Here is a 26,010-nt window from a genome sequence, read left to right as displayed (position 1 = left end):
TACACTGTCCTACCTTACACCTACTTAGTTATTTCAAGTCTCTTTCCTGCTCTTTAATGCTTATTCTTTCCAATCCTCACTTCTAAATTTACTTTCCTTTCTTGGAAAAACTTAACTTACTCTAATCCTCTCCTATTTTGTTTATCTGTACCTTCTTCAAGATATTTTTAGTAACATAAACAACTTCATCTGCTACACAATAGCACCTTATCTGAGAATTACAGGAGTTTTTAACCATTAGGATTGAATTCTTACCAAATTTCAGTTCATAACTTGAATTCCAAGTCTCACTCCCTTTTTGAAACCCTCCCTTTCCCACAATTTTTCCTGTATGACACAAGGAATCTTCAAGGAAAAATAGTAGAATACATTAAGTTCATCAGGCATAAAACTTCCCACTGTTTTCTTCTTAATTTTCCTTACTATTTCCTTACTTTTGTCTTCTAAATAGAAGAGAAAACAGGGCTCAAACTTACTCATTTGCAAAAGAAGCACATACTTTTCATATTAATTAAACCAATCTCCTGGGCATCAAATGTCACTGTAAAGCAGCTGATTGTGGAAAATTTACATTTTTCTACTCACCAGCTTCAGAAGTTCTCACCAGAATTGGGAAAGATGACTGATTCCCATGGCCAAGTCTGGTGAATGCCCTTACAGAGATGTTGTAGAGAGTAAATGGCTTCATTTCAGTTAGTGATATACTTGTAGATGAGGCATTTTTCATAAATAAATCATTGGAATCACTGTACAGAACTTCATAGTGAGTTATGAGACCATTAGGCTGCTCAGGTGGTAGCCATCTCAGGTTTATTTCTGTTGCAGTTATATTTATTATTTCTATATTTTTAGGTGGAGAGTCTGGTTCTGCAATCAAAGAGAAAAAAACAGCTTCTGAGACTTCCATTTAATTGAATATAGGACTGATCTCGTAAACCTATCGGATTCTAACACTTAGATAACCTGAAAGTTACTGTAGCAATATGCATAGCTAACTTGTACCAAAAGGGCTACACTCTCTCCCTCTCAAAGCTTTACCACTTTGTATCTCAGCTAATTTCAGTATTTCTTCTGTTTCATTAATAGAATTAGGCACCTTTTGAATCCCAAACACTAGCTTTTCTGGAATTTCTTTTCCCATTCACAACTCTATCCAAAACTGCATCTATTAAGAAAAAATCTCTTCTGTCTACTGCTCTCATACAGACTGATCCTTCAGATCCTCTCACTGCCTTCCTTGATTTCAAGTCCTTTAACTTTGTCTGAATGTTGCATTACTGCTTTCTTCTTAAATAACCATCCTTCTTACTTCACTCCAGCACCCACTGAACCAGGAAAGGAACTGTACACACTGTAACTAAATTCCCTTTAGTTTACTGATACAGCTGCTAATTGATGACCACGAAGACTCCAGTATAAATCTTACATGCACTGGTGTCAAGGCCATGCCCAAAACAAGTTCAGCTCTGGGGTACCATGTTGGCTAAATCTACTGGCAATGTAAGATTCCAGTGAGCTAATAATATGTGGAACTGTTGAAGGACTGAGTGGGCTGCATTTATGAATAAAATCAGCTCTCAATGTCAACCATGATTTCTCTGAAGTCTTCATCTTTTCACCCCTGAAAAAAATGGTCTGTAAGATTTTAAAAGAATGTGATAAAAACCCAGGATTATGCAATTCCATTTGTGTGCAACAATCTATATACAGGTATTTCAGAATTAATATTAAATTTTATTTAGCCGAAAAGTCTCACAAGCCATTTTCATTCCTGATTTCTGAGCCCATGAATTAAAAGTGTTGACTTATAACAGACCACTACTCTGGGTGGCAGCACTGACCACATGGTTAATTCCTATATGAAGAAGTTTAATTTTCAGTTGAAGTGCTTTTGCAATTCATCTGGATTGGAACAGTATTTGAATTCCACAGTCTAATATCTTCTAACATAAGTTACCTATCTTTCATTTTGAGGTATCTCTTCCAAATAATCAAAAGTCACTACTCCTAGATTGGCTAAAGTTAGGAGATGTGAATCTCAACTTGAACTACCTCATGAAAACTAAAGAACAAGAATAACAAGAGTAATTATCCAGAGCCTTGTAAGAAGGTAGACATTATTGGTGGCTTTCTCAGCTAGGCTTGTGGCCATCTCTTAGCAATTCAGCTGTTGGCCTGAAATTCCATGCTCAGAGGCAGGGAATTGTAAACTTTCAGAGAAAAAGATATTTAGGTAGGTAATTTTCTGTTCTTGTGATATGCCTTTCCTCTCCAAATAAAAGAAACCTAGGACCATAGAAGCATGCAACTTTAAAAAAAAATAAATTATGAGCACTTTAGTTTCACTGTTTAATTTGATCTTTTGGTCAGCTGGTTATTCTGATCATCTAAGCTTCAAAAATCTCCATAATTTTTCATCCTGCAATCCTTTGCTCTCTTTTATTCCCACTTCATTATTGTTCCTGTACGGTAGCACATTTTGCAATGAGGCAGATAAATGACAACTGGACAATTATTTCTCTATTACTTTGGTAAAAACTGGTAACAAATTTCTGAAACCACTGATAAAAAAAACTTGATATAAATTATAAAAGATTAAAGTTTAATATTCATAACTCTGCTCTGTAAATCAAAATCCACTGTTCCCTTCGTAAAGGCAAAATCCAGGTCCTGGCTCTGTACCTTCATGGGTAGAGACTGCCTTGCAAGCAAGCAAGGTAGATCCGGAAATCTTCATAAGGTGGTATTAAACTCTACATTAAAACTATTCATCAGTCTTAAAACAGATAAAGCCCCATATCTGCAGAAAAAAACCCTGCATATATAAGTCAGTATAAATAACTTCACTTTATCAGCAGCTCTGCTTATAGACAGCAATATGGCTACTGAATTGTTGAAAGCTGCCATTTCCAGATGCTTCAAAACCATCCTAATTTCCATATGATATCATAAACAAAAAAGATAAGCTGGAGACCCAAAGATAACTGATTATGGCTTAGACGGGGTCTAGAAACACACTAGTTTCAACAAAGGAACCTCAGATCTGCAGCTTTCTTCCCATTTCTCTTTCAGAGTTGAAATTAGTTGATTGCTGGTCATACTACAGCTTTCACCATTATTTCCAGCACCTACCCTAAATAGGGCTGAATGAAGTCACCAACTGAGAGAAGCCTGATTATTTCAACATTGATTTTATGTGTACCCTTTCTTCCCTCTGTTATGTATGTTCCCAGTCTTCTGAAGAAGCACAAACTTCAATACAGAAATCAAATCATCATTGCAAACAATGTATTTACCATCTTCAAGGGTTCTCACAAAAACATCATTCTCTTCAGACAAAGCACTTTCTCCAATTGCTGTAGAAGCTGCGACTCTCATTTTATAACTTGTGTACTTTTTTAAACCTAAAAAGATTAAATAAAAAAATCTTCACTGTTCATTTCTTAAACATATTCTCCCCTCACAGCTACTTATAAGACTATAGAAATGGTTACTGTTCTTACATGTTTTGATGTACATCTGTCATATAAAAGATAGAATATGTATAATCCCATTTGTCTGGGGAGAGCCAAACAGGCAGTCAAATCAATAGATTTTGAAATAAGTCAACCAGCTTCAGCCCTCTAAAGATCTTTAAGAATTTATTTGTCAAAACAAAGGATGTGTACATGTACCTTCAAATATGTGTTTTTATTCTATACACATTACACAGATTATCATAAATGCCTGAAACCCCATGCAGAAGAATGCATTTTCTGCAATTACAAAAATTGTCACCTTAAAGGAAGAAAATTATTATTAATGTCAGACAAATACCCGAAATTAAACTGAAGTCTGAAAAAGAATTTACAATTTAGGAACATTTTTCTACATGTAGGGAAGATGCTGAGGAAAAACTCCATAGAGAAATCAATTTCACAAATTACGACTCAGTATATTTCACAAGCTACTACCTGGCACATTTCACAAATCACTACCGGTCTTACCTAGTCCTCTCCTCCCGTCTCACATTCCCTACATACCTCTCCACAGCAGACAAGTCTGGCAGTAGTGTCTCAACCTTGCTTTTACATGTGGTTTGTTGTGTATCTGTGAATGAGGAAGATTTGGCCCACCTACCTTGCAAATGGCTACAGTACATAGAGCTGGAAAAATAATAATTGTATAACATATTTGCAATTTTATTTTAATCAAGTGACACTGTACCTGTCATAAGTAAGCTGTTGTTTGAAGTTTTTGTGTGGAATGCTCTTTTTGTATCCAGTTCCATTGCATACACAGTATAATGAATTATTTTCCCATTGGGATTTGCTGGAGGATCCCAATATAGCAAGACAGATGAGGAACTAATATTCTTGTAAGATATATTTTGTACTGAGCTTGGAACTTTAATGGAAACAGAATAACATAAAAAATAAGCAAATCAATTATTTAAAACCATTAAAGTGTTCATTGAAAGAAGCAACATATGTTAACTCATATCAGAGTCACAACATTTTACCTTGTTCACGTGTCCTGGCAGTGAGAACTGATGGTGGCCCTTCTCCAACAGCAGTGAAAGCAGACACACTGATTGTGTAGTCTGTGAAAGGTACAAGGCCCTTTATAACATATGACAGTTCTTCAGCCAAAATGTCAATGGTATCCTGATTACCTGTGTTTAAATGGAGATAAATAGTTACTTACTCATAAACTCCCCTTTTTTTTTTCCTTTTGCATTTTATATTATTGCAAAAGAATCAGCTTTCACGAGAATTATGAAGCTGTAAGGAAAAGTTTACACTCTGTCTCTTAAGTCAATCAAAGAGGAAAGACTATTAAAGGTCCAATTTTATGTGTACAATCCTCTCTGCTTTTCAGAGGCCTTGCTTGAAGCAAAGAGTTCAGAAAGTATGAGTAACGGATATATTGGTCTAGGAGGAAGAATGAAGGAGTGAGAACTAAAAATATTAGGCTTATACTAACAGCTGTATCCAGAAAAAAAATGAGAGAAATCTCTTAGACACTCAGAAAAGGCTTATAGGGGACCTAGTCTCCCCAGTGACTTCAGAACCAGGGCTCCTAAGTTACTGGGGCTTTTGGTTTTCTTCTGGTTTTCTTTGGTTTTTTGGATTGAGAAAGAGAAATTCCCTCTTCCTTACCCTCCTAACAGTGCTAAAATATTTGAAATTACTCCCTTCATGGATCCCAGAGTCTTCCAAGAACAGCATTAAAACAGAGGCATGTTCAAATCAGCAGGTCCTATTGAAAATTTGGCCACTACCACCTTTAGCCACTATAAATAACTACTATAAAATGATAATCATGTGCTAGACTGCAACACACATTGTCTGAAATGAAGTTTTCAGCAACACAGACATCTTTTAGCAACTCAGTACTTCAGGCTGAATTAGACTGTAAAAATAAGATTCACATTTAAGGCACTGTATGTTTCTTTGTATCACAAAGAAGATTTATCAGGACTGATACAGCACAGAAAAGACCTGCTGTAGTTAAAAAATAATGGATTGAATTTGGGTCTTAGATACTGGTGTATATGGAGAAATTCAATGACTTTCATTAAAAAAAAAAAAAGTAAAAGCTTTACTTTCTGGCTACTGTTCAAAACTCTCACTGTAAAAATTTAAAGTGCTATTTTAAGTCCCTGCCTGTCAGCTGAGGCCTGCTTAATGATTTGTAAATACCCATACTTGGTAAAGAAACACTGGTCCATTGATAATACAGAACAAGTGCACACACTAATGACATCACCATGTCATGGGGTCATCTCCACCTGTTTGTCACCCATATAGCAAAGTTGTAACTTTTTGACCTATTTACCTTCACTGACATTTGAAAACCTATTAGTCAAAAGGCTTACAGAAATCAAGGTCTCTGAAGGGCTTGGAGATATGTTAATCCCTGACAATCACACCTGCTTTGGCAACTGTAATAACTGATTGTCTATGCAGCTTGGCTGATGGCTTTTGGGTGCTCCTTTCACTAGGAAGAAGGTCATCTGGGTGACAAGGGGCTAGTTCCTGCCTGTGTGGCATTCCCATTTGCTACAGAACGTTATTTGGTAGTAAAAAAATCTGACTCCAGCAGATGACCCATTCATAATTTGCTTGAACCATGTGCTAAAGATCGTATCTGGGACACTGAAGTGGGTCCTTCAGAACAAAGGAGTAGGTAGAAAAATACTCTAAAATATCTTACCCAAAGCAGAATGTAATTCTGCAGCTCCACTTCTAGCAGGCAAGTTGTCACCAGATACACTTGTAAATACTACTGGAGAAGCTGTCTGAATGCTGGAAAACATTTCAGCTGAACCTTCATATAATTCATTGGCTGTTTCCACTGAATTCCAAGTGGGAGAAGGTTCGAAGTTTTCATTTATCATGTATGGATCCAAAGAATCAATCAAATACTAAAAATTAGAAATATAAAAATAAAACACAAACCTCACCATCACTATGTTATTTAATTAAATGTATGTGTAATATATATTTTGTATACTTGTGCATATATATACACACAATATATAAATGTTGGCATTAAAAACATTATCTTTCATTACAACAATAACTGACTTGGCAAAATACAGTACTTCTTGTGAAAAAGCTCAGTTGCCAGCAGACTACAACCTTTTATTCATATTTAATGTTTAAACAAACACCACATTCTTTTTTAATTTCTTAAAATATGGGTTTTACACCAAGATGACAATTTTAGAGCAATGCCTTTAATGCTGTATCCTTGGAGTTATATTGAATAGACATGTGTTTGAACTTGGGAGATTCCATTTGAAATCAGCATGTTTTGAGACAGAGTTGCAAGCACTGAAAATGAGGGCTTCAGATGCCCCCACTAGACTCTGAAGAAAGGCAGTAACAGCTTGGCTAGATCACTGAAAAGGAATAAGAGGAGAGGGAGAAAAACAAAAGCTAGTTAAATAAAGGAGAGAGGGAAAATAAGGGGGTACATATGTGAACAGGGAGAGTGAAAGGGAGGCAAGTGGTATAGAGGTCTATAGGATAGAGGGGACAAAAGACAAATGTTGGAAAGGGATGGCAATAGATATAAAGGGGAGCAAGAACTACAAAGCGAGTAACAACAAAAGCAGAAGAAAAAACAGAGAGAGGCTGGAGCAGAGGTACAAAATGGTGTGTAAGCACTAGATCATTGTGCCCCTTCAGAATCTGGGATTGAATCCAGGACTGCAGTCTCTCTAAATCGTTCTGCTGTTATCTGTGAGTGCTCCCCACTCACACACATGGGCGATTTCACTGCCAGGAAGACATGCTTTTGCAGTGCTGCAACTAATACACATTAGCTCTCTCCCTACAGACCCTGGCTGGAGAGAGGGCAAAGCAGATTTTTACTGTTGTAACTACGGGGGATTTGCTAAGGCAGAGATATAGCATCAAACCTCACCTAAGTATCAACAGGTAAAAGCTATATATGCCTCATCTTCACCAACATTTTACAGCAAAATAGTAGCCCATGTGGAAATACGTTTTTCTTCTGAGGCTTTTCCACTTATAAGATAGTTAACCACTTATATGACAGCTCTTCATTGCTACTAGTTATTGAGTACTGTTAGCTCTGTGAATCCAGCAGTTCAAATCTGCAGATGCTCTAAGCTTGGGTAATGAGGTTCTAAATAAAGTAATATTTGTTATCATTTGGTTGGGTTTTTAATTAGAAAATTACATTCAATAAACTATAATAAAGCAGCAATGATGCTAAACTAAGAACTAAAAAATTAGGAAATCCCATCTTAAAAAATGTCTGTGCAGACAATTTTCATTTTTTCTGTGTCTGTACTATGATACCATCTTTAATTATAGAGTTATATACTTTAATTTTCCAAGATTGCCTGCTTGTTTTTATCAATGGATGTTCATCCTCATTGTTTTCCCCCCTTACTCCTTATTTAATGTTTGCCCCAGGCCTCTATTTAATGTTTATCATTTAACTTGAAAGCAAACTCTCATTGGGCTCTACATCAAAAACTTAGATTTTGTATCTGATCCAGAAGAAAGACATCACTGTCTAAAAAAAAAAATAAAAAAATTATTCAAACTCCTGTCTTCAAAATTAAGTCCAAAAAGCCCTACCTCAGAAAGCACTCAATCCTGTTGGAGTACGCAGAGCACATCAGCACCCAAATTCCAGAAGCTAGACTGACTGACAGCATAGATCCCCTAAAAGATTTAATCTGATACATATGCACAGGTACCCTCAATATACAAACACAGCATGGAGTCCAGCATGTGGTATCAGATATGTAAAGCCAAGGACACAAATGGAGGCAGAATGAGAGCCTTATGTTGATTTCACTTCTCCTTAGGATTTATACCCACATTTTCTAGGAGTCTGCAGAGTGGTTATGGATCTAGGCACCTACATCTGTACTCTTCCCGCTAGATTACCCTGTGCTGCAAAAAACTCAGAGGCTAGGAAAGATATCCTGTCTTCAGTAGCTAATGAAGTCTGGATCATTCGTCCAGAAGCAGCATTAGTGGAATGTCTTTAACACCCAGGCAGAGAAAGAGGGTGGAGTGAGGAGAGTGGCTTTTAAAAGCATTGGCAACTCATCTGTGGTGGCTAACTCCACATGCTGTACCTATCAGATAAGGCAGAGAAGCAAATTAAATTTAGCAAAGAAAGCTATATTAAAAAAACAACACCTGAATACCTTATTTTTTCCTTCAAGGACAGTGTCTTCCAGAGCTACTTCTGTTTCCCGCACATGTACTTTAATTCTGTACTGGGTAATGATTCCATTTGGTTGTTGTGGCTTTCTCCAAACAATTTTTATATATGTGGCTTCCACTTCTGCTAGATGTAATTCTGATACGGCACCTGGGACTAAATATTCAAGAAGAAATCTGATTTAATCAAAGAATTAATTGACTGTTACAAGCCTTTTCAGCACTATGTGCATTTAATCAGATTTCATATCCTTATTTTTGGAGTTGCTCCTGTGCAGGCAGACAGTTACTTCACATGTTTTTTTTAGCAAACAAGTCATAATTCTAGAAAAATGCACACAGTTTTTTAGACATATATTGCATATATATGTATATGGCTCACTATATGGAACATCAAGTATATTGAAAACGAAAGCTTAATCCTAAATTTACCAAAACCACACAAGAATGAAATAAAAAACTGGAAAAAAAGAGTAATGAATGATATATACCTTCTCATTTAATTTTTATAGCTGGTATTTGTTCAATTTCTCCTTTAACTATGCAGTAATAACGATACTGTACTTCACATAAGACTGGTAGAAATCAGAAACCTTTATAGAATAGAATTATATTCATATTTTTTAAAAAAAATATGTTTTCCTAATATGCCACAGAAAAAGACAAATCTCAAATTACGTGCATAATGAAGGTTTGTAGATTTGGTGTTGAAATGAGACATTCTACATCATTCTGAAAGAAAAAATATCAACACCAAAACTCCTTTGGCATCTGTCAGGTAGTTCAGAAAGAAAATGAGCATAGCTGTACTGATGCACCCCAACTCCAGAAATTGTAAGAGCTGAAAAAAGCAGATACTTTGGATACTTCAGGAAATAATAAGAAAAATAAGGATATGTGTTCCTGCTGCTTTTACCCCTTGACAGTAAGCACAGCAACAATCACTGATTGAGAGGTGACCTAAATTTTTGCTGTGTGGCACAAACATAACACAAAAATAATAACCATCTCGAAACTGCCTATTACACACTGATTTTCCATTTTTTTTCTGGTTGCATTCTCAAATGCAGACCAATAATCCTGCACAATCTCACACACATGTAAGACAAAATTGCACTTCTACTGAGCAAAGGACTATTGGGAGCAAAATTCCCAAACAACAAAGTAGATTGCTCAAGGGCAGAACCAACCACTTGTTTGCCCCCAGGCCAAGATCTCGATATTGGGTCTGCCTCAGAGCTGTGGTTCCTGGCAAAGGTGGCTCCATTAGCTACTGGCATGGGTCCTTGGATTTGGTGAAAATTAGTCAAACGAGATATTTAATAAGCAACACTGGAGGCTGAGCAAACCAGCCGCGGAAGGGGAAGCCTGCACTGTTGTTTCTCTTCCACTTGCTGCCATCTAACGGGCAAGAGAGGAGCCTGCAACTTCAGTACTGTATAAATAACTACTTTCATTCTGGCAGAAACTACATTTCTTTCACACCCTCAGAAGGCTTCGGCTAGAAAGCAAATTTAGTGGCAGTGTATGAACTTGGAAAAAAAATGGAAAAATCTACACAATAATTTTTCAGCTAATTGCTTTCATTATCTTATTATCCCTCTCCTCAGACTCGTAGAACACATCCCTCCTTCCCTTTGCAAAGATACCTAAAACACTTTGAAGGGAAAACTGAAACCAGTTTTCATGTACTATGCATCTACTTCACTTCCTTATGCTTACTTACCATCTGCAGGAGTAAAAACTGTCAGGTTAGTCTTTGGTCCCACCCCAGCGCTTGTTTCAGCACCAACATAAACGTCGTATGTTGTAAAAGGCACAAGGTTACTAAACACAAACTTCTGATCTTTTGTGCTGTTATCCAGAATATGACCTGGGATGAAAAATTGAGAGATTCTAGCTCAAAAACAAAACCAGTCCATAATTTGCTTATACTAAATATAACTACTTTCCAGGTTAATGAACAAGGAAAAGCCAAATTTATTTGTGAAAAAGTTAGTTTGGCATCAATCTCACTGAAAATAATACTGAGTGCCTGAAAAAGTTCCCCAAAACCATCTCAAGAAGATATGAGTTTTAAAAGGTGGGGATTTTTTTGTTTATAAATTAATTTCTATTGCTTTTTCTGTGTGATCCCATAAAAAACATCGGTATACAGCTCATTTACTTCTTACTTAACTACATGCAGATACATAAAGTTCTTTAAACACATGTGCCTCAGTTGAAAAAAAAAATACAGAAACACCAAAACAAACTCATAAATTTGATTGCATAACTATAAAGGGGTGAAAATCCTCCTAAAACCTTTAAGAAAAAAGGGTAAAAGCAAGGTACAGAACAATCTGCATATATAAGCACCCTAATTCAACTGCAAGCTTAGCCTGTAACCTCTTTCAAAGAGGAAAGCTGGTGTCTTCCATTAAGAATATCTAATGTGAATTTAATTGTGTATTCTTCCTCACAATGGGCAGACTTTTCCCTTAAAAGTGATCTAAAAGCTATTAAAAAGTCTAATAGTGAAAAGGATACATAGCACTGCTTCAAATATTCATTCTTGCCTGGCAAGGATACTAAGAATGCAGTGTAAGGAAATAATTACTAAAAGAGAAAAGGAATAAAAACATCAATTCAGACTTACCAAGTGGTCCATACAGCTCAACTCTGTAACTAAACTTTCCTGTTACTATGGTTGGTGGGTCCCACATGACTGAGAAAGACTTCGCTGTAATGTTGCTCTTAGCAAAATTTTGTGGTGGATCTTCTGGAACTTAAACAATATTGGAAAAAGTCTTTGAACATAAAATAATTTATATTAGGATTTCCAAGAACCATATATCAGATAATTAATTTTAAACATAAACTTTAAATATGCTGAAGGGAAGCTACATGAAAAGCATATCTCATTAAAATTACTTGTTTTGACTTAATTTCTTTTTTAAAGTAATGCTTGCACAAGGTACCAAGGCAGCTGCTAGTATGGAAATACTCCTCAAAAAGACAAAGGTGGCAGGGATTCTACAAAGTTTAGCATGGACTTCATCATGATATCAGTTACATACAGAAGATGCTCAAATGTGATTGTGATGCTCAGAAAGAGAGGTCACATTTGGTACATTTTTCTTCCTTGAATAGCTTGGGGTTTTTTTGTATATGGACAATACTTCATACTGAAAATTTCTGACAATACTTATAATATATTTTACTATCCAAAAAGGTAAGCCTGGAACCATTTAACCTTGCATATTTGAGTAGTTTTCTTTTTTCATGAAACTTTTCACATAAAATGAGTCCCATACTCAAGTGACTTTGGAATCTGATCCCTGTCCTTCCTATAGTATTCCTTAGTGCATTGATAAGTTAATGAGAGATGGCTATTAGTGGAATTTTTTACATCCATACAGAGGAAAACAAACCTGATTTTTAAAAATGCTGCTTACCCAAGAAAACTGATGGATATATATTTTCTACGAAAATGAGGTCTTAAGGGGGGAGGAGGTTTTACAATCCTTATAAAACACTCCTAAATCATAGTTTTACTATATAGGTTATAGAGATCAATATAAACTTTAGCATGCAAAAACGTCTTTCCCACTGAAGCAAATGAAAAATAAGAAAATCAAAACAATGAAGCAATAAGTCTATTAATTCATCATGCCTGCCTAAGAAACCAACCAACACTACTGCCAGCTTCTGAACAGGTTCCTTGGCATGCAGGACTCACAGGGAAGCCCTTTAACAAGAACCTGAATGCTTGCAAGGTGAATAAAGGTGGATTCAGAAGGTAGATGTGCAGGTGTGATGCAAAGAGGAAGAACCTGCTGAGGTCAGGGTGGCAGACTGTGGGTGTGCTGGTGTCTCTGGGCATACCACACATTCACCCACTCTAACAAGTAAGCCAACCTCCCTTTTCCCAGATCATGGATGAGCCCTGGCTGTAAAGGCACCTGGTAGGATCTTTCAAACAGCTGACACCTTTCTGTCTATTTGGCAGAATTAAACCCCACTACATAAGCTTTTCATCACTTTCCAGGGTTTTCTTAATACCAGTGCACCTATCTATCCTAGGATATTAACAGGGTGAAAAATACCCTAGAAAATAGCTCTGAGATTGTTAGAACAGAAATGATCCAACACTTCACTTACTCTAGAACTGCGATCCAAGGGTATTTTAATTCTAGTGCTATGAATTTTGGATGTACGAAAGAGGAACCCAGTAACATCAAACTGTGTCAGGCAAAAGAATGATAGCAGAATCACAGAATCATTCTGCTTGGAAAAGACCTTTAAGATCATCGAGTCCAACCGTAACCTAACTCTACCAACCACTAACTGAACTCTACCAAATCCAATGCTTAAACCGTGTCCCTAAACGCCACATCTACATAGCCTTCAAAGACCTCCAGGGATGGTGATCCAACCACCACCCTGGGCAGCAGCCTATTCCAGTTTCCTTTTCAGTGAAGCTTCTTCTAGTATCTAATCTAAACCTCTCATGGCACAACGTGAGCCCATTTCCTCTTGTACTAGCAAACAGAAAGGCAGAACAACATTCTTCTAGAACACCTTTTTGGTATCGCTCAATTAATAATGTTGCTCACTACCTACCTAAGTCGTTATAAAACTCCTGCTCCTAAACAACCATCTTTTCCAATGCTAACCTCTCAGTGCCTTGCAGATAATTCAAAATCAAGTTTCCTAGTATTTAAAGACTTCTTCAGCAATGGCCACCTTTCTGCAACAGGTCCAGATCGAGGAACCACAGGACAGGAGTTTTCTTTATACTGCTTATTCTTCCACAAAGGCAAAGAAGCTTTAAGTGCATTGCTATATACACAACACACATACTTTTTTAATACCGTGACTGACACTATTTCCCTTCATCTGTATGTTTAACTCTCCTTCATTTGTGGCATTAATTGCAGTTCTTCTATTATCCTCAGGTTTTAATAAAATTTTATCTGTCCTGAGCATAGTTCAGTATCTTTGGCTTTCAATAATAAGTGAACTCCCACTCACTGTACATTATTAGATACATTAATAGTTACATACATTTTCAGTTAATTGCATCAGGTAGAATTAATGCAATTAATTATTTTCAGTTAATTGCATCAGGTAGAATTAATTCATCACGTAAATACAAGAGTATTAGACAGATTAAGACTGAAGTACCTTGCAACTGATATACTGAATTTGCCATAGATATTTGAGAACTTTATTTCCTTTTGAAAGCAGTATATACCTGATTCTGGTGTCCGGACAATTGCACTGTCAATGTAACCTGCTTCAGTGGTAACTGCAGAGACTTCAAAAAGGTAGGTGGTATACGGCCTGAGGTTAGTTATAACATAACTAATTGGTTCATTCCAAACAGAGCTCATTTGACTTGCTGCTTCTGTACTTGCTATAACTGTACTTCGTGAAGGAACTGTAGATTTGCCAAAAGTAGTTGAAGGGGTGGTAGTACTCCACAAAAATGATTCACTGTTATCCTATAAAGACAAAATATGAAATATGAGAAGCTGAATCTATTACGTATAATCGTAAATACACATATATCAAAAATAGGCATGCCACCTTTAAACAAAATCACCTCAAATGGTTCTCCTTTTTGTATTTCAATATCCAAATTTAGGTTATCATACATCCTGTTAGTGGCAGTATTATAATTTCCTGCCTTATCCCAAAAAATCTCAAATTTGACTAACAGAAGCAAGTTTCTAAGCTTCATTTAATTATTTCCAGATTCCATTTTCAGCATTCAGACTCTTTTTTAAAAAGAAAGTCCCCTAGTGATGTTCTTCTACCATCACATGTATCTTACATGTTTGCATGTACCTACATATATACAAACATATCAAAAAATAATGGCTGAAACCAGTCAGGGTTTTCCTAATCCCTATTGTCAGGAGACACATCCAAAAAACTGCTAAATATCAGAATAACCAACCCTTATGGTTCAGTAGGTGGCAGTCTCTTTTCTCTGCTCAATTAAACCAGCCTGATGTTTAGAACCTTCACAATGCTAATGTGAACTTTCAAATAAAATCTGCAAGTATAGTTCTGAAAATTTTCATTATTTAAAACTGCACTTTTCATTAAAACATCCCAACATCCTGGGAAAATAATTTTTAAAAAAAAAGTTAGGCAACTTGACATCTGCGTAATCACAACACTCTATTCAAACAGAGGAAAGAAGAATAAACACTGAAAACACTTTTCTTTAAGAAATTCTGAAAGATGTACATTGGTTATTGGTCTGAATCCAACGAACAGTCAAAATTCAGAAACTTCTAAATGCATACTTATTTTAAGAACAACTCAGACTACATACATTTATTTGACAAATCACTGCTAAACATGGCTCTTTTTATTTCAGCATGGAAATTATTTAAATAATGTCGAAATATGATACACAGAATAAAACATACATTTAAAATATAAAAAGCATTATCATACTACATATAAAAATAGGATATTAACTTTACTATATGTCTGCACTGACTCAAAACCCCACCAATTCTTGCTTTTTTTTTTTTAACAGTGATGAATGAAAAACCAACAGCAAAATAAAAAAATCAAAAGAAAGAAAAAAATAAAAATAATTAATTTCATTATTTTATGTTAGTAGGATATCAAACTGACCCCTTCTTCACATTTTTACTTTGATTAACCTGTGCTTTTCAAGCAACTACTTTGAACAGAAAAAAACCATTATATCCTGACTTGGACCTAAGTTTGTAAAACATTTGGGATTCTTCTGAAAAGCAAGCCTCCACATTTTTATGCTTCAAAATTAAAACAAAAACTATACCCTGTGGCTGAAACTACTTCTAATTTAAAAGGTTTATAGCACTTACATCACATTCTGGTAACCTCCCAGACAGAAGGTCCTCTACTTTAACCAAGACATCTTTCACTACAATTCCACTTCTTGCATGTTTCACACTAATCTTGAAACTAGTTATCTTTCCATTTGGTTGCCGAGGGAGAAACCAGATCAGATTTACAGCTGAATAATTTAAGGCTTCAACTGTGAGATTCACTACTTTACCTGGAGCTTAAAAACAAAGCAAACAAAAGCAGTGAGACATACTTTACTTCTCAGCACTGTAATGTCATTTCTAGCTTCCCAACCCTGAAACAAATAAAGAACAACCATTTACAAAAACATGTAAAGTAGCCGATATGCCACCTTTTCCAATCTACTTTAACTGAAAAATGCAATCATTTCAGTCTCATAATAATATAGTAATTGGTTTGGTCAAGTTAAAAATGTTCATCCTAGAAGCAGCTCATCCACTGTGTCAGAAGTAGCAAATTTTTGACCTTTTTTTGTTTGTTTAGCAGCATATGACAGCACTGTTTTATTTCACTTCACCATTGTAATCTTTTTTAGCTGATTGTAGAGTCTAGGTAGCTTTAAATAGCTCAGTTTAATTTTGACTACTACTGTAGAAATGGTGTTCTCTGTATCAGTGACAGTTTCCTTTTCTCAGAGCATCTGTATTAATCACAGTACAAAGGAACTGGGATGCAGAATCTAGACGAGATTTTCCATGCTATCTGAACTTTGCTGTCCATTAGAGCAGTGATTTCCCTCTTAGCCCTGTGTGCATGGGACGCTCACTAGCCGCTCCTCCAATGTCCAGGCTTAGCACTACAGAGACCTGAGTTCTGCTTCCTTAAAAGTATACAATTGTCCACAATTTTTTTATCTTCTACAGGTTAAATGAGACAGATCCTCCAAGCCTCATATTCAGCTCTTGCTTAGGCCCTGCTGAATCTTTTGCAGATCCTTCACCTCCATCCCCCTACTCCAAGACTACAGCCTTTATGTAATTATATTTTCTGGATAACTTTTCTACTTCAAACTGTATCTCTTCATCAAGTAATTTTTCCTTTCAGCCATTTTTATCTTTTTGTTTCTGTGTTGTTGTTTTTTTCCTCTCTTTTTTTTCTCGTTTTTTGTTTTTTTTCTTTAATTAAGAAGTAAAAACTTAGTAAAACACATTCTGTGCTCGACTTTGTAGAGAAAGCACTTTACTCCAGCACTAAGCAAAGAGTTTGGAATAAGTAGGCAATGCAAGAGCTGATTCCTCAAGAGAGTCTGTCTCCTAGTACTGCTGCGGACAGGTCCACTTGATAAGCAACTCTACCATCCTGTGACCCTGCATTCTGGAAGCAGCCTACCTAGAAACTGGCATAGGAAAACCCCAACAGAAACTTACTTTGCATATGAGAAACCCTAATACATGCACAACCTAAATGCTGTTACTAGTAAATAGGAAAAAACACAATTTTCCCACTGAGTGAGAAAATAAGGAAAGAATTAGGTTTTTGTTCTAACTGCATCAGAATTTTTTCAACTATGAAATGTGTCATGGATACTCTATTTGAACAAATTAGAGCAGCTTTAAAATAATTAGCAGATTTAGTAAAATTACCACTTTCTGCAGTCTGAAAAAGAAAAGGATCACTAAATATTCCAACACCAGCACTGTTCTCAGCAGCCACCTAGAGAAAAAAAAGTCACATTAGAGAACCTATAGGATATAGTTTCAGGGACTATGAATATCTTAAGGATACACAGAGTCAACTTCTAGCTTCTAAACTATAAATATACAAATCAACATGTCTTTTATAGCTATTGTTTAATTTACAGTCAACAGTTAAATATGAAAAAATAAAATTAAAAAATAATGAAACAGAGCAAGAAACTAAGAAAAACACATGTGAATGTCCCCACTTCAAAAGTGCTGAGTCCCTACTTTATGCTGAAGTCAACAGCAAGTACAATACCAGCATCACTCCTTTTCCTTACTACCATTCACTTAAACCAGCTTTCACATTCCTATTTTACTCATACTGTAACTTAATAGAGTAAAAAGGAAAATAGGTTCCCTTTTCTTTCTTGGACTCCCTCAGAGCAGAAACCTAAGGAAAGCACGTCTTTTGGCAGAAATACGGGAACTGCAGATGCACTTTATGGTGGATGTGCCTCAATGCTCATGATCACAGCAGAGTTTTCCAGCAGAAGGTCAGTACTGGTAGAATTTATGGAGATAAACACAATGCTATTTGCTCTACAAAACAGGACCTACTGATAATTCAATGCCATGATGGGCCAGGCAAATGAAGTCTGACGCCTTATTTTGAAAAGAAATTACAGAGACAACAAAAGGTAAAACATGAGAAAAATTCCATCAGTGATGGTGAGAGGTCTGTGAAGAAAGCAGCAAAGTGAAAAGTTCTCCAGCAAGGTTAACGTTGGCAGAGCCATCCTCTCCCATTAGTGTCAAGGAACAAAGGTATGGCAGAGTTACTGAGGGAGCAGACAGTGCAACCTGTGGTGAAACCAGGACAAAGAGGGGCAGATGAGCAAAACTGCATGTGGAAGTGACAGACAGTATGCAGGGACTAATGCAGGGAAAAGAGAGTGGAAGGAGCCAGCAGGTCAGAAAGGAAAACTGATCTAACCACTTCTCAGGACTAAACTATGCATCTTTCAGAAGAGTGTTTAAACAAAGCACTAAGCTATGGCAGAAAAACTACAACAAATTAAAATGGGGTAACATTGAAGAATTAATCTAGGATGTAAAGTGACACATAGGACTATGACCACTTCCCAAGGCAATGCATGCTATGCTTGGTGGAAGAGAATGTGTGTGTAACAGTGGCCAGCTTCTTCCTCAGCCATACAACACACCCCCTCCATGCATGCACACCTCATAACTCTACTACCAACCTATTTCTATGTCACAGAGATAATGGTCTGGAATGTCCTTAAGCATTGATGAAACCTACAGTACTTGCAATAGCTAAGGAAATTATCTGAAGATATTCAGGAGATTGACTGGCAATCAGAAGACTGTAACAGTATTAAAATTACATTATAGAACTCTAAGGGTATGTCCTCACCTGAACACTGATATTTTGTTATTTCAAAGTAGGTATTCAAGAAAGGGTCCAGAAAGGAAAACTAGCATTAAAGCAGATGCAGAAACTCTCATTTCATAGGTGTAGTTTCAAGAGAACTTAAAGTTCCTATGACACAAGTATGCAAAAACTTGCATGGTAAACATGTCAGCTACACACATCTATTGGCTTTGAAGCGAAATCAAAATAAATGCTTACACAATGTAAGCAAATAACTTCTAGGCATCACTGCCACAAACAACCATTATAGAAAAAACCTTGGAAACATTTAAAAAGGACAAGTTTACTAAGCAGATAACAAAGTTCAAGTACCTACAGTTCATTATTTAGTTGGTGTATTAATTTTTATGCTTTGAAGTATAATGTCACTAAATTTTTTAGTTTAGAAGAAAATCTTAGTCATTATCAATGATCAAGTGTCCGAAATGATTCAGAGCTCTCCAACATTTCACAAATTATCACTTTTAGCTGCAAGTTCTGTAAAATATTTTTTCATTACATGTACAGAAATTGAGACTGAGCTGTTTTAAACATACTGGAAACCCATATTCAAAGTTTATAAGCTTTGTTTAACTGTACTCTCACAGTACTTCTCAGAAATAACAATAGCACCAAGCCAGGTACCCAAAAACAATAAAGAATTTTCACCTATGCAAAAATCAAGAGCTACTTCTAAATGACACAATAGACTGCAAAACTAAACTGAAGAACCACAAGAAATTTCTCAAGAGATGAAAAACATGTAATGTTTCTTTTGGCCACATCTGTGAGGTAGAGAAAAATGTTTCCACCTGAGCCCGTGAGGTTGCTCCTAGGTCAGGCGGTCAGGGAGCCCACCAAAGCAGTAGGTAACGAAACAGCCCTCAGCCTGCCAACAGATTTTTATTCACTCATGAGAAAAGCCATGTGGTCCCTGCTGCACAGAGGTTGTTGGGTCACAAGTCACTTTCCTGATGCAAATTCTGCTCTAAGATCAATGTTTGAGGCACTAGCAATGGGAAGGGTTGGCTCCCATACGTATCAACTGAAGGCAAATGATTTCTAAGTACAACATATGATTTGAAAGGTCTCATGGTTTTACCAGGGAAGATTCATATATGGAGCTGAGAATGGAATTTGCAAAACCTTTAACAGCGAATCCCACACAAGTGCTACTGAGGTACTCAGAACTGCAAACGGAATTCTCTTAATAAATTAATTTGCCTGAGGAGATTAATCTGCTTAGAGTCTAAGTAATAATACTTTTCTGAAATAGTAGCTGAACGTTTTTGTGTTATTGTTTTTTTTCCCCCTTTTTTTTTTTTTAACAGCTGGCTGAAGGCAAAAGATCAAAGGATAAACATTTCTGCAGCTGTGGATATACTGGCTTTTATCAGCATGGTCATCACAACTAGATTCACAGTGAGCAACTTTCCCACAATGACAGGCATTACTGCTTTCTACTTTCTTACACACATACAAAACCTTCACAATCAGTACACAGCCCTATTCCTAGTCTGATCAAATTCAATATGTTTTTTATAGCTTTGCACTGTACAAACTGACGTGACCTGGAATGAAGCAAATCAAACACATTTAGTTTCATTCTTAACACTGAAGAAGAAGAGCACTTCTCCAAGGTTGTTAGGAAGGAGTAAGTCAGGTGAAGAACTGCTTGGCAAATACTGCCAAGAGGACAGCAGTTCATTTCTGTTTACCTGAAGTCGGTTATTACTGAAGAGTTCAGTGACAGATGAGGAATGTCTAATCTCAATATAAATAAATTCTATATATAGAAGTCATGAAAATACATGTATGATTTTGGCAGCAGATACTCACTGTGAATATCTGGGCAATAAAATCTATGGGAAGGGAATGGAAAAGTAGAACATTTCTATTTCAGGAGGTAACACTAGGTAAAACTCCCAGGCTTAGGGAAGCCAGGCCAAGGTGTTTACAAGCTACATCTAAACAAATATTCAGGTGATCAAACTCCTGTTTCAACTAATTAAGTTTAAAAGAAAAGAAAGGAGGATGTACCTACATGCTTTTCTGGATCTGACTGAGACGCTTGAGAAATCTATGTGTAACATCAAAAGTGCACCAGTGACTTGAAAAATTAAATCTCAATGAAGATGAAGAAGGATTTAGATGCTTGTGAAAATTCTTTGAAAATGCTTTTTTTACTTTCTACTATATAATGCCATATGTGAATAAGAATATCAATAGAAGAAACCACAGTTTAATACAATTATGGTTAGAAATTATTTAAAGTAGATTTAAAACCCACCACTGAAAACAAACACCTGACTAATATGTTTTCTTATACAGCAACAGTAATTAGCAAGATCATTCAGGAAACAGTATGTGCACCTACCATTAACTCACATAATGTACAATGAATCAGAATTAAAAATGCTAAAGGGCCTCTGTAAAGCTTTTACCTTAATTTCATAAGTTGTTCCAGGGTTAAGATTGGTGAGAAGAACTTCCAAACTATCTGGCTTTGTCGTGACCTGTGTATAAGCTGTTTGCATCCACGGGCACACCTCTTTGTATTTAACAATATAGGAAAGAATTCTCCCATTTGGATGCAGTGGTGTATTCCATGACAGCAGAATCCCAGCAGAGCCCACTCGTTCACCTGCAAGGAATACAGGGGGACCAGGATCTAAAAGAAAAAAAAAAAAAAAAAAAAAAAAAAAAATTAAAAAAAAAAGGTAATTGTTTTATAAATATACACACGCACAAATGCACACATATAAAACAATTTTTAGTTAAGTTTCCAGATAACAGAGACACCATTACAGTTTCTATAATGAAATTAAACCGTCTGCCAGCAGAAACCAGTAAAACTACTTAAAGATAATGTATTGCTACATAAAGAGATTTTATTTATTATTATTTTTTGCTAGAGTCCTGTTACAAAAATGATTACAGGAATTTTGGAACACCAGGAACATTCCTCTATAAGAATGTAAAAAACGTAACACTGGAGATCTTCATGGACGAAGCAGAGCTTCATGCCAATTTAACATTGGAAAGATTCTAGCCTGCTTAATTTCAGCTCCATTCCTTAAAAACATTCAAAACTAAACTGAACTCTCTTACAAAACACATCTGATACAGCTACATTTTTTCTAAAACATCTCTGAAGCCTACCACTATACAAATAAATTGGGGTATGGATATTAATATATGACAGAAGAGCAAATTTTTCAAAAGCTGAGAGAGAAACTCTCATGCTCTCATAGAACACGTCAGATATAGTATATTTTTTATAGTTAAAGAAGATGAAAAATTCTAATAACCAATCAAAACTGATTGTAATTTCCTGGATACTACTGTGCATGCATATAATAAATACCAAAAAAGCATAGTTAAAAATAAATCAACAAAATTTCATCCAACATTTTTAACTCACTTGTCACATTTGTTGTCACTGTTCTACTCGCAGGTGAACTGTACAGTGAAGAAGAAACTGTGGAAACTGTAACATTGTATGTTGTTCCAGGAATAGTATTAGAAAAATCAGCCTGAAATAGGACATAGATTTATTGAAGTTTTTTACCAAGAATCTTGAAAATTGAAAAACACCCATAACAAACCAAACTCAAAAGTTTAAGCATTGTATTACTGAAAGTGATCCGTTAATAAGCTTTTAGACATACAACAGTATGTGTAACAGAAAAAAATAGTAGTTCAAATGCTAGCTCCTATACAGTATTTTTGCCATCTCAGTTAAAAGTATCCTCCATAAGATTTGTATAACATTCAATATTAAAGAACAACAAAATTAACTATTCATTTTATCACAGAGTCACCTATCAGTTAAGCTATAGAGGTTTTTCTGTATCATCATTGCTATCAAAGGACATATGAAGCATTATTAAATTTCTTTTTGAAAGAATCAACACGAAAGTAGCCTGAAAAACTTTCAAGTTTCTAACCCTTAGGCTAGCCCATCTTCTGAAATAAAAACAATTAACAACTTTTTAGTAAGCATTTTTATAAAATACCTGTATTTTTGCAGTTCCAATAAAAAACAAAAGCAAAACAACCAGAGCAATCATTATTTCAGTTATTATTATTATATTTTCCAGAGAGCAGAATCAAAAATTGCTCCTACTTCTTTTTGATGGCTTAGCAGTGAAATGTTGCCTGCATTAATGATTTAAGCACAGATCTTCCTGGCAAGTACACAATTAATGAGTCTGTATTACTCAATAGCCCTGCCCTTCCTTTGTTAAACTATTAATGAACCCTTGGATGACTGGCTGTATCCTTCTAGCAGACTTTTAAAGAAGTAAATTCACTACCTGCTATTAGGTAACAAACTCTAGATGCTGAAATTTGCTCTCACTGTTTTTTCATTAATACTTTCATATTTGCTTTAAATAGCTAGGGAGGCAAGCTTGAATTCCTCATCAGCACAATGCATAAGGAAAAGCTGGCTGTGCAAGTCCTGTAATAAAAGCACATACTTGATACTCCCTAACTCCAAGATCTACGATAACAACAGAACCATGATCAGGAATAAGATCCACATGAAATCTGTCTACGTGTCCATACGGTAGCCTCCAATACAGTGAAAAGGAATTAGATGAAACGTTGAAGAGTTTAAGTCCTTCTGGCTTTGCAGGTTCTGAAAGACAGTTGTGGAATAAAAGACATTAACTTAAATAACCCCCATTACAAATATACTAGTAGTTACAACTGAATATAAAAGCACACAAGAACAGTTTACTTGCTACATGAAGTATAATTGTTAATTAGCCTGGATAGAGCAGTATATTACACTGTAGTTGCTATACTACCTCTGAGACTTGGTTGATAATCTCAAAGCTACGCTTTGCAGACAGCACCATTCACAGAGAGCAAGCTCAAGTATCTCTGCCCAGTCTTAACAAAGAATGTCTGCCCAGTCCAGGCATTTCTGCTCTCCCCAATCTCAAGAGTTAGCAATAGTACTGTCATAACTACTGCTACTGTTGAAATTCAAGACACAGCTGGTGTTTATTCTGTTGCTTGCTACACGGTTTTTCATCTATTTGGAATCCCAGGAATTCCATGAAGCCTAGTGAGTTAAGTCCCCAAAATTTGGAGGTTTTACTCTTTTTATTAAAGGTAGGTTTCTACCTACTCCTGTCATGCCATCTCACCTTCTTCTGCCTTTAAATCTGTATCATCTGCTCTAATAATGAACTGGATTTTAACTTCTTTATTAGCTTCTAATAACGTAAATGTTGTAAATTATACAACATTATCTACCTATAACACTGTATAATTTATCCACCTATGCAATCCATAGCCACGTGCATCTGTCTCCCTTCTATTTTAGAAAGTACCCAAAGGTCACAACTGTCCCTTGTGCTTATCTCACAGAGTAAGCCCTGTCAGCGATGCTGTTCATCACATTTGAGTTTTGCCACTACCCTTGCATTCAGTCCTCTGACCCTCTTACTTAACATGGCTCTTCAGAATCCAAACTAAATCTTCTAGTACTGTTTATTCACTAATACCATACTATTCAGTCTGAACATCATGTAAATTCTATCCTGAAAGAGCTTCACCTCTTTCTTATTTACTGTAAATCTGTTTAGATTATGTATCTTTCTTGAATTCTTTACAACGACTATGCAAAGTCTGAAATATTTCTATATGCAAATATTACCTTTAGGTTTTATATTCAGGCTGTCCTATATATATTATTTATAACTTATTGCTTTATTTTAATATGAACAGAACAAAACCAAAACAAAACCAAACATGGAGGCACACGATGCTCTTCCAACTACTACGCCATCACAATGAATTACCCTTCCCTCTGATGCTGAAATAAAGCTGCAGTTCTTCCCTTCTGCAGATTTAATCACATCATCAGGGAATGCATATGTGAGCGTGGTTCACTTGAGCCTCATTGCACCTGCTCTTTCATGACGGTCTCCATTTCATGCACATACGCTTCTTACCAGCAGTGGTCAGCATATTTATATAAAGTATATACCAAATATATTTGTTTAAGGCATATTCAGAACAATTCAATGTAAATTTCACAATTTCACCTATAAAAATACTATTTAATGTCTTCAATATATATCCTGAATGAGTGTACTGAAAATTAGTTGAGTAGATCATGAATATGGAGCACAAAATACAACAGCATGTTAAATTTTCAAAAAAAATAACCATTATAAACCAGCAGGTTCAGCATCACAATATCACCCCAATACATCTAAGTAAAAGAAGGGACAATTAGGTCACCCAAACTGATTTAAATCCTCCCTGTATTAGGAAAAAATATTATTTGCAATTACAATATTATAGCATTGTGGTCTTCCTTTAGACTTTTTAAAAGAGATACAAGATTTTTCTTACTAATTTTACCCTTAAGACTTTACCTCAAAAGAAATTTAGGGATTTTCACCCCTAAGTCACTTTATTTTAAAGGCTCTTTGACCTCTTGCTTCAGTCTGCCCAACTAAGGCAGAACACTAACAGTTTGTCAAACACTGATCCCAAAAGCAGACATACAAATGTCATGACATTTGGTCAGTGTAGTCAATCAGTGACAACTTACAACACTTCTCATGTCTCTCTCATGCCACCATGTCATTGTCACAAAAATGCTACAAAAATTAGTATAAGAAAGTAGTGAAAGAAATCAGTTGAGGTATTCTAGTGCATTTTGCTGCTCTTTCACCCTAATTTCACCCGTATTTTTCATTATTACATTACAGAAAACTGAAGACATGCATCAAGACTGAGATTTTACCCCACTAATTTTTAACCACAAATCGAAGAAACCGTCTTTGAATGGAATGGTTTATGGTCTAAAGCCTGAACTAGAAATATTTGTGAACATGATTGACTTCATTCACTACAAAAACCTATGAAATTAGAGAAGGCAAAACTCAGCTCATGCATAATGCTTCACAGGATAAGGCCTGAAAAATAATGAAAATACTAAAAAATGGTCAAAAGAAATGCAGCACAGGTAGAGAAACTGTGTTTCTGGTAGTGTTTCACCAGATGAAGGTAGAATAGGGTGTAAGTAATGCATGTCCACAACCACAAGCAAACAATTACATACAAGATCTCTTGAAATTTCAGTGTTGTTCTACAAAGTGAGATTAAAAAAGCTAAACATACACTGTTACTGATAGCTAGCATTTACTGGCAAGGAGATAAAGCAAGAAACCATACAGACCTGTTAGAATTTTAATGAAAGCAGAAGCTCCTTCAATATTTCCTCTTAGTCTTTGCAGTGTGAAATTATAAATGCCCCCAGCAGCCAGGTCTTTAACACTAAAGTCAGTCAGCATTCCTGGAATCCTGAACTTCTTCATAAATGTGCTGTTTGATAAAGATGCTTTATAAGAAGTGAAGTTAGTAC

The 26,010-nt window shown here is 35.8% G+C and overlaps 1 protein-coding gene across 1 annotated transcript in view; it reads right to left on the bottom strand.

The window, feature by feature from the left end:
• PTPRQ (protein tyrosine phosphatase, receptor type, Q) overlaps nucleotides 1-22,687 on the bottom strand; it is a 106,132-nt gene extending 83,445 nt beyond the window's left edge. The window contains exons 1-14 of the mRNA XM_010008044.1: nucleotides 22,634-22,687; nucleotides 22,039-22,150; nucleotides 21,059-21,285; nucleotides 17,144-17,213; nucleotides 15,557-15,756; nucleotides 13,939-14,188; nucleotides 11,338-11,466; nucleotides 10,426-10,572; nucleotides 8,684-8,856; nucleotides 6,199-6,409; nucleotides 4,502-4,654; nucleotides 4,207-4,386; nucleotides 3,297-3,404; nucleotides 586-867 (exon numbers count right to left, since the gene is read on the bottom strand). Of these exons, the coding sequence (XP_010006346.1) occupies nucleotides 586-867; nucleotides 3,297-3,404; nucleotides 4,207-4,386; nucleotides 4,502-4,654; nucleotides 6,199-6,409; nucleotides 8,684-8,856; nucleotides 10,426-10,572; nucleotides 11,338-11,466; nucleotides 13,939-14,188; nucleotides 15,557-15,756; nucleotides 17,144-17,213; nucleotides 21,059-21,285; nucleotides 22,039-22,150; nucleotides 22,634-22,687 (2,296 nt within the window). The remainder of the gene's footprint in view (nucleotides 1-585; nucleotides 868-3,296; nucleotides 3,405-4,206; nucleotides 4,387-4,501; nucleotides 4,655-6,198; nucleotides 6,410-8,683; nucleotides 8,857-10,425; nucleotides 10,573-11,337; nucleotides 11,467-13,938; nucleotides 14,189-15,556; nucleotides 15,757-17,143; nucleotides 17,214-21,058; nucleotides 21,286-22,038; nucleotides 22,151-22,633) is intronic.
• Nucleotides 22,688-26,010: the final 3,323 nt, after the last annotated feature.

The sequence above is a fragment of the Chaetura pelagica genome, unplaced genomic scaffold (assembly GCF_000747805.2).
Source record: "Chaetura pelagica isolate M959 unplaced genomic scaffold, ChaPel_1.0 scaffold50, whole genome shotgun sequence".
NCBI classification, from domain to species: Eukaryota; Metazoa; Chordata; class Aves; order Apodiformes; family Apodidae; genus Chaetura; species Chaetura pelagica.
Note: the sequence above shows the minus strand (reverse complement) of the source record. Positions and strands in the feature narration are given on the sequence as shown.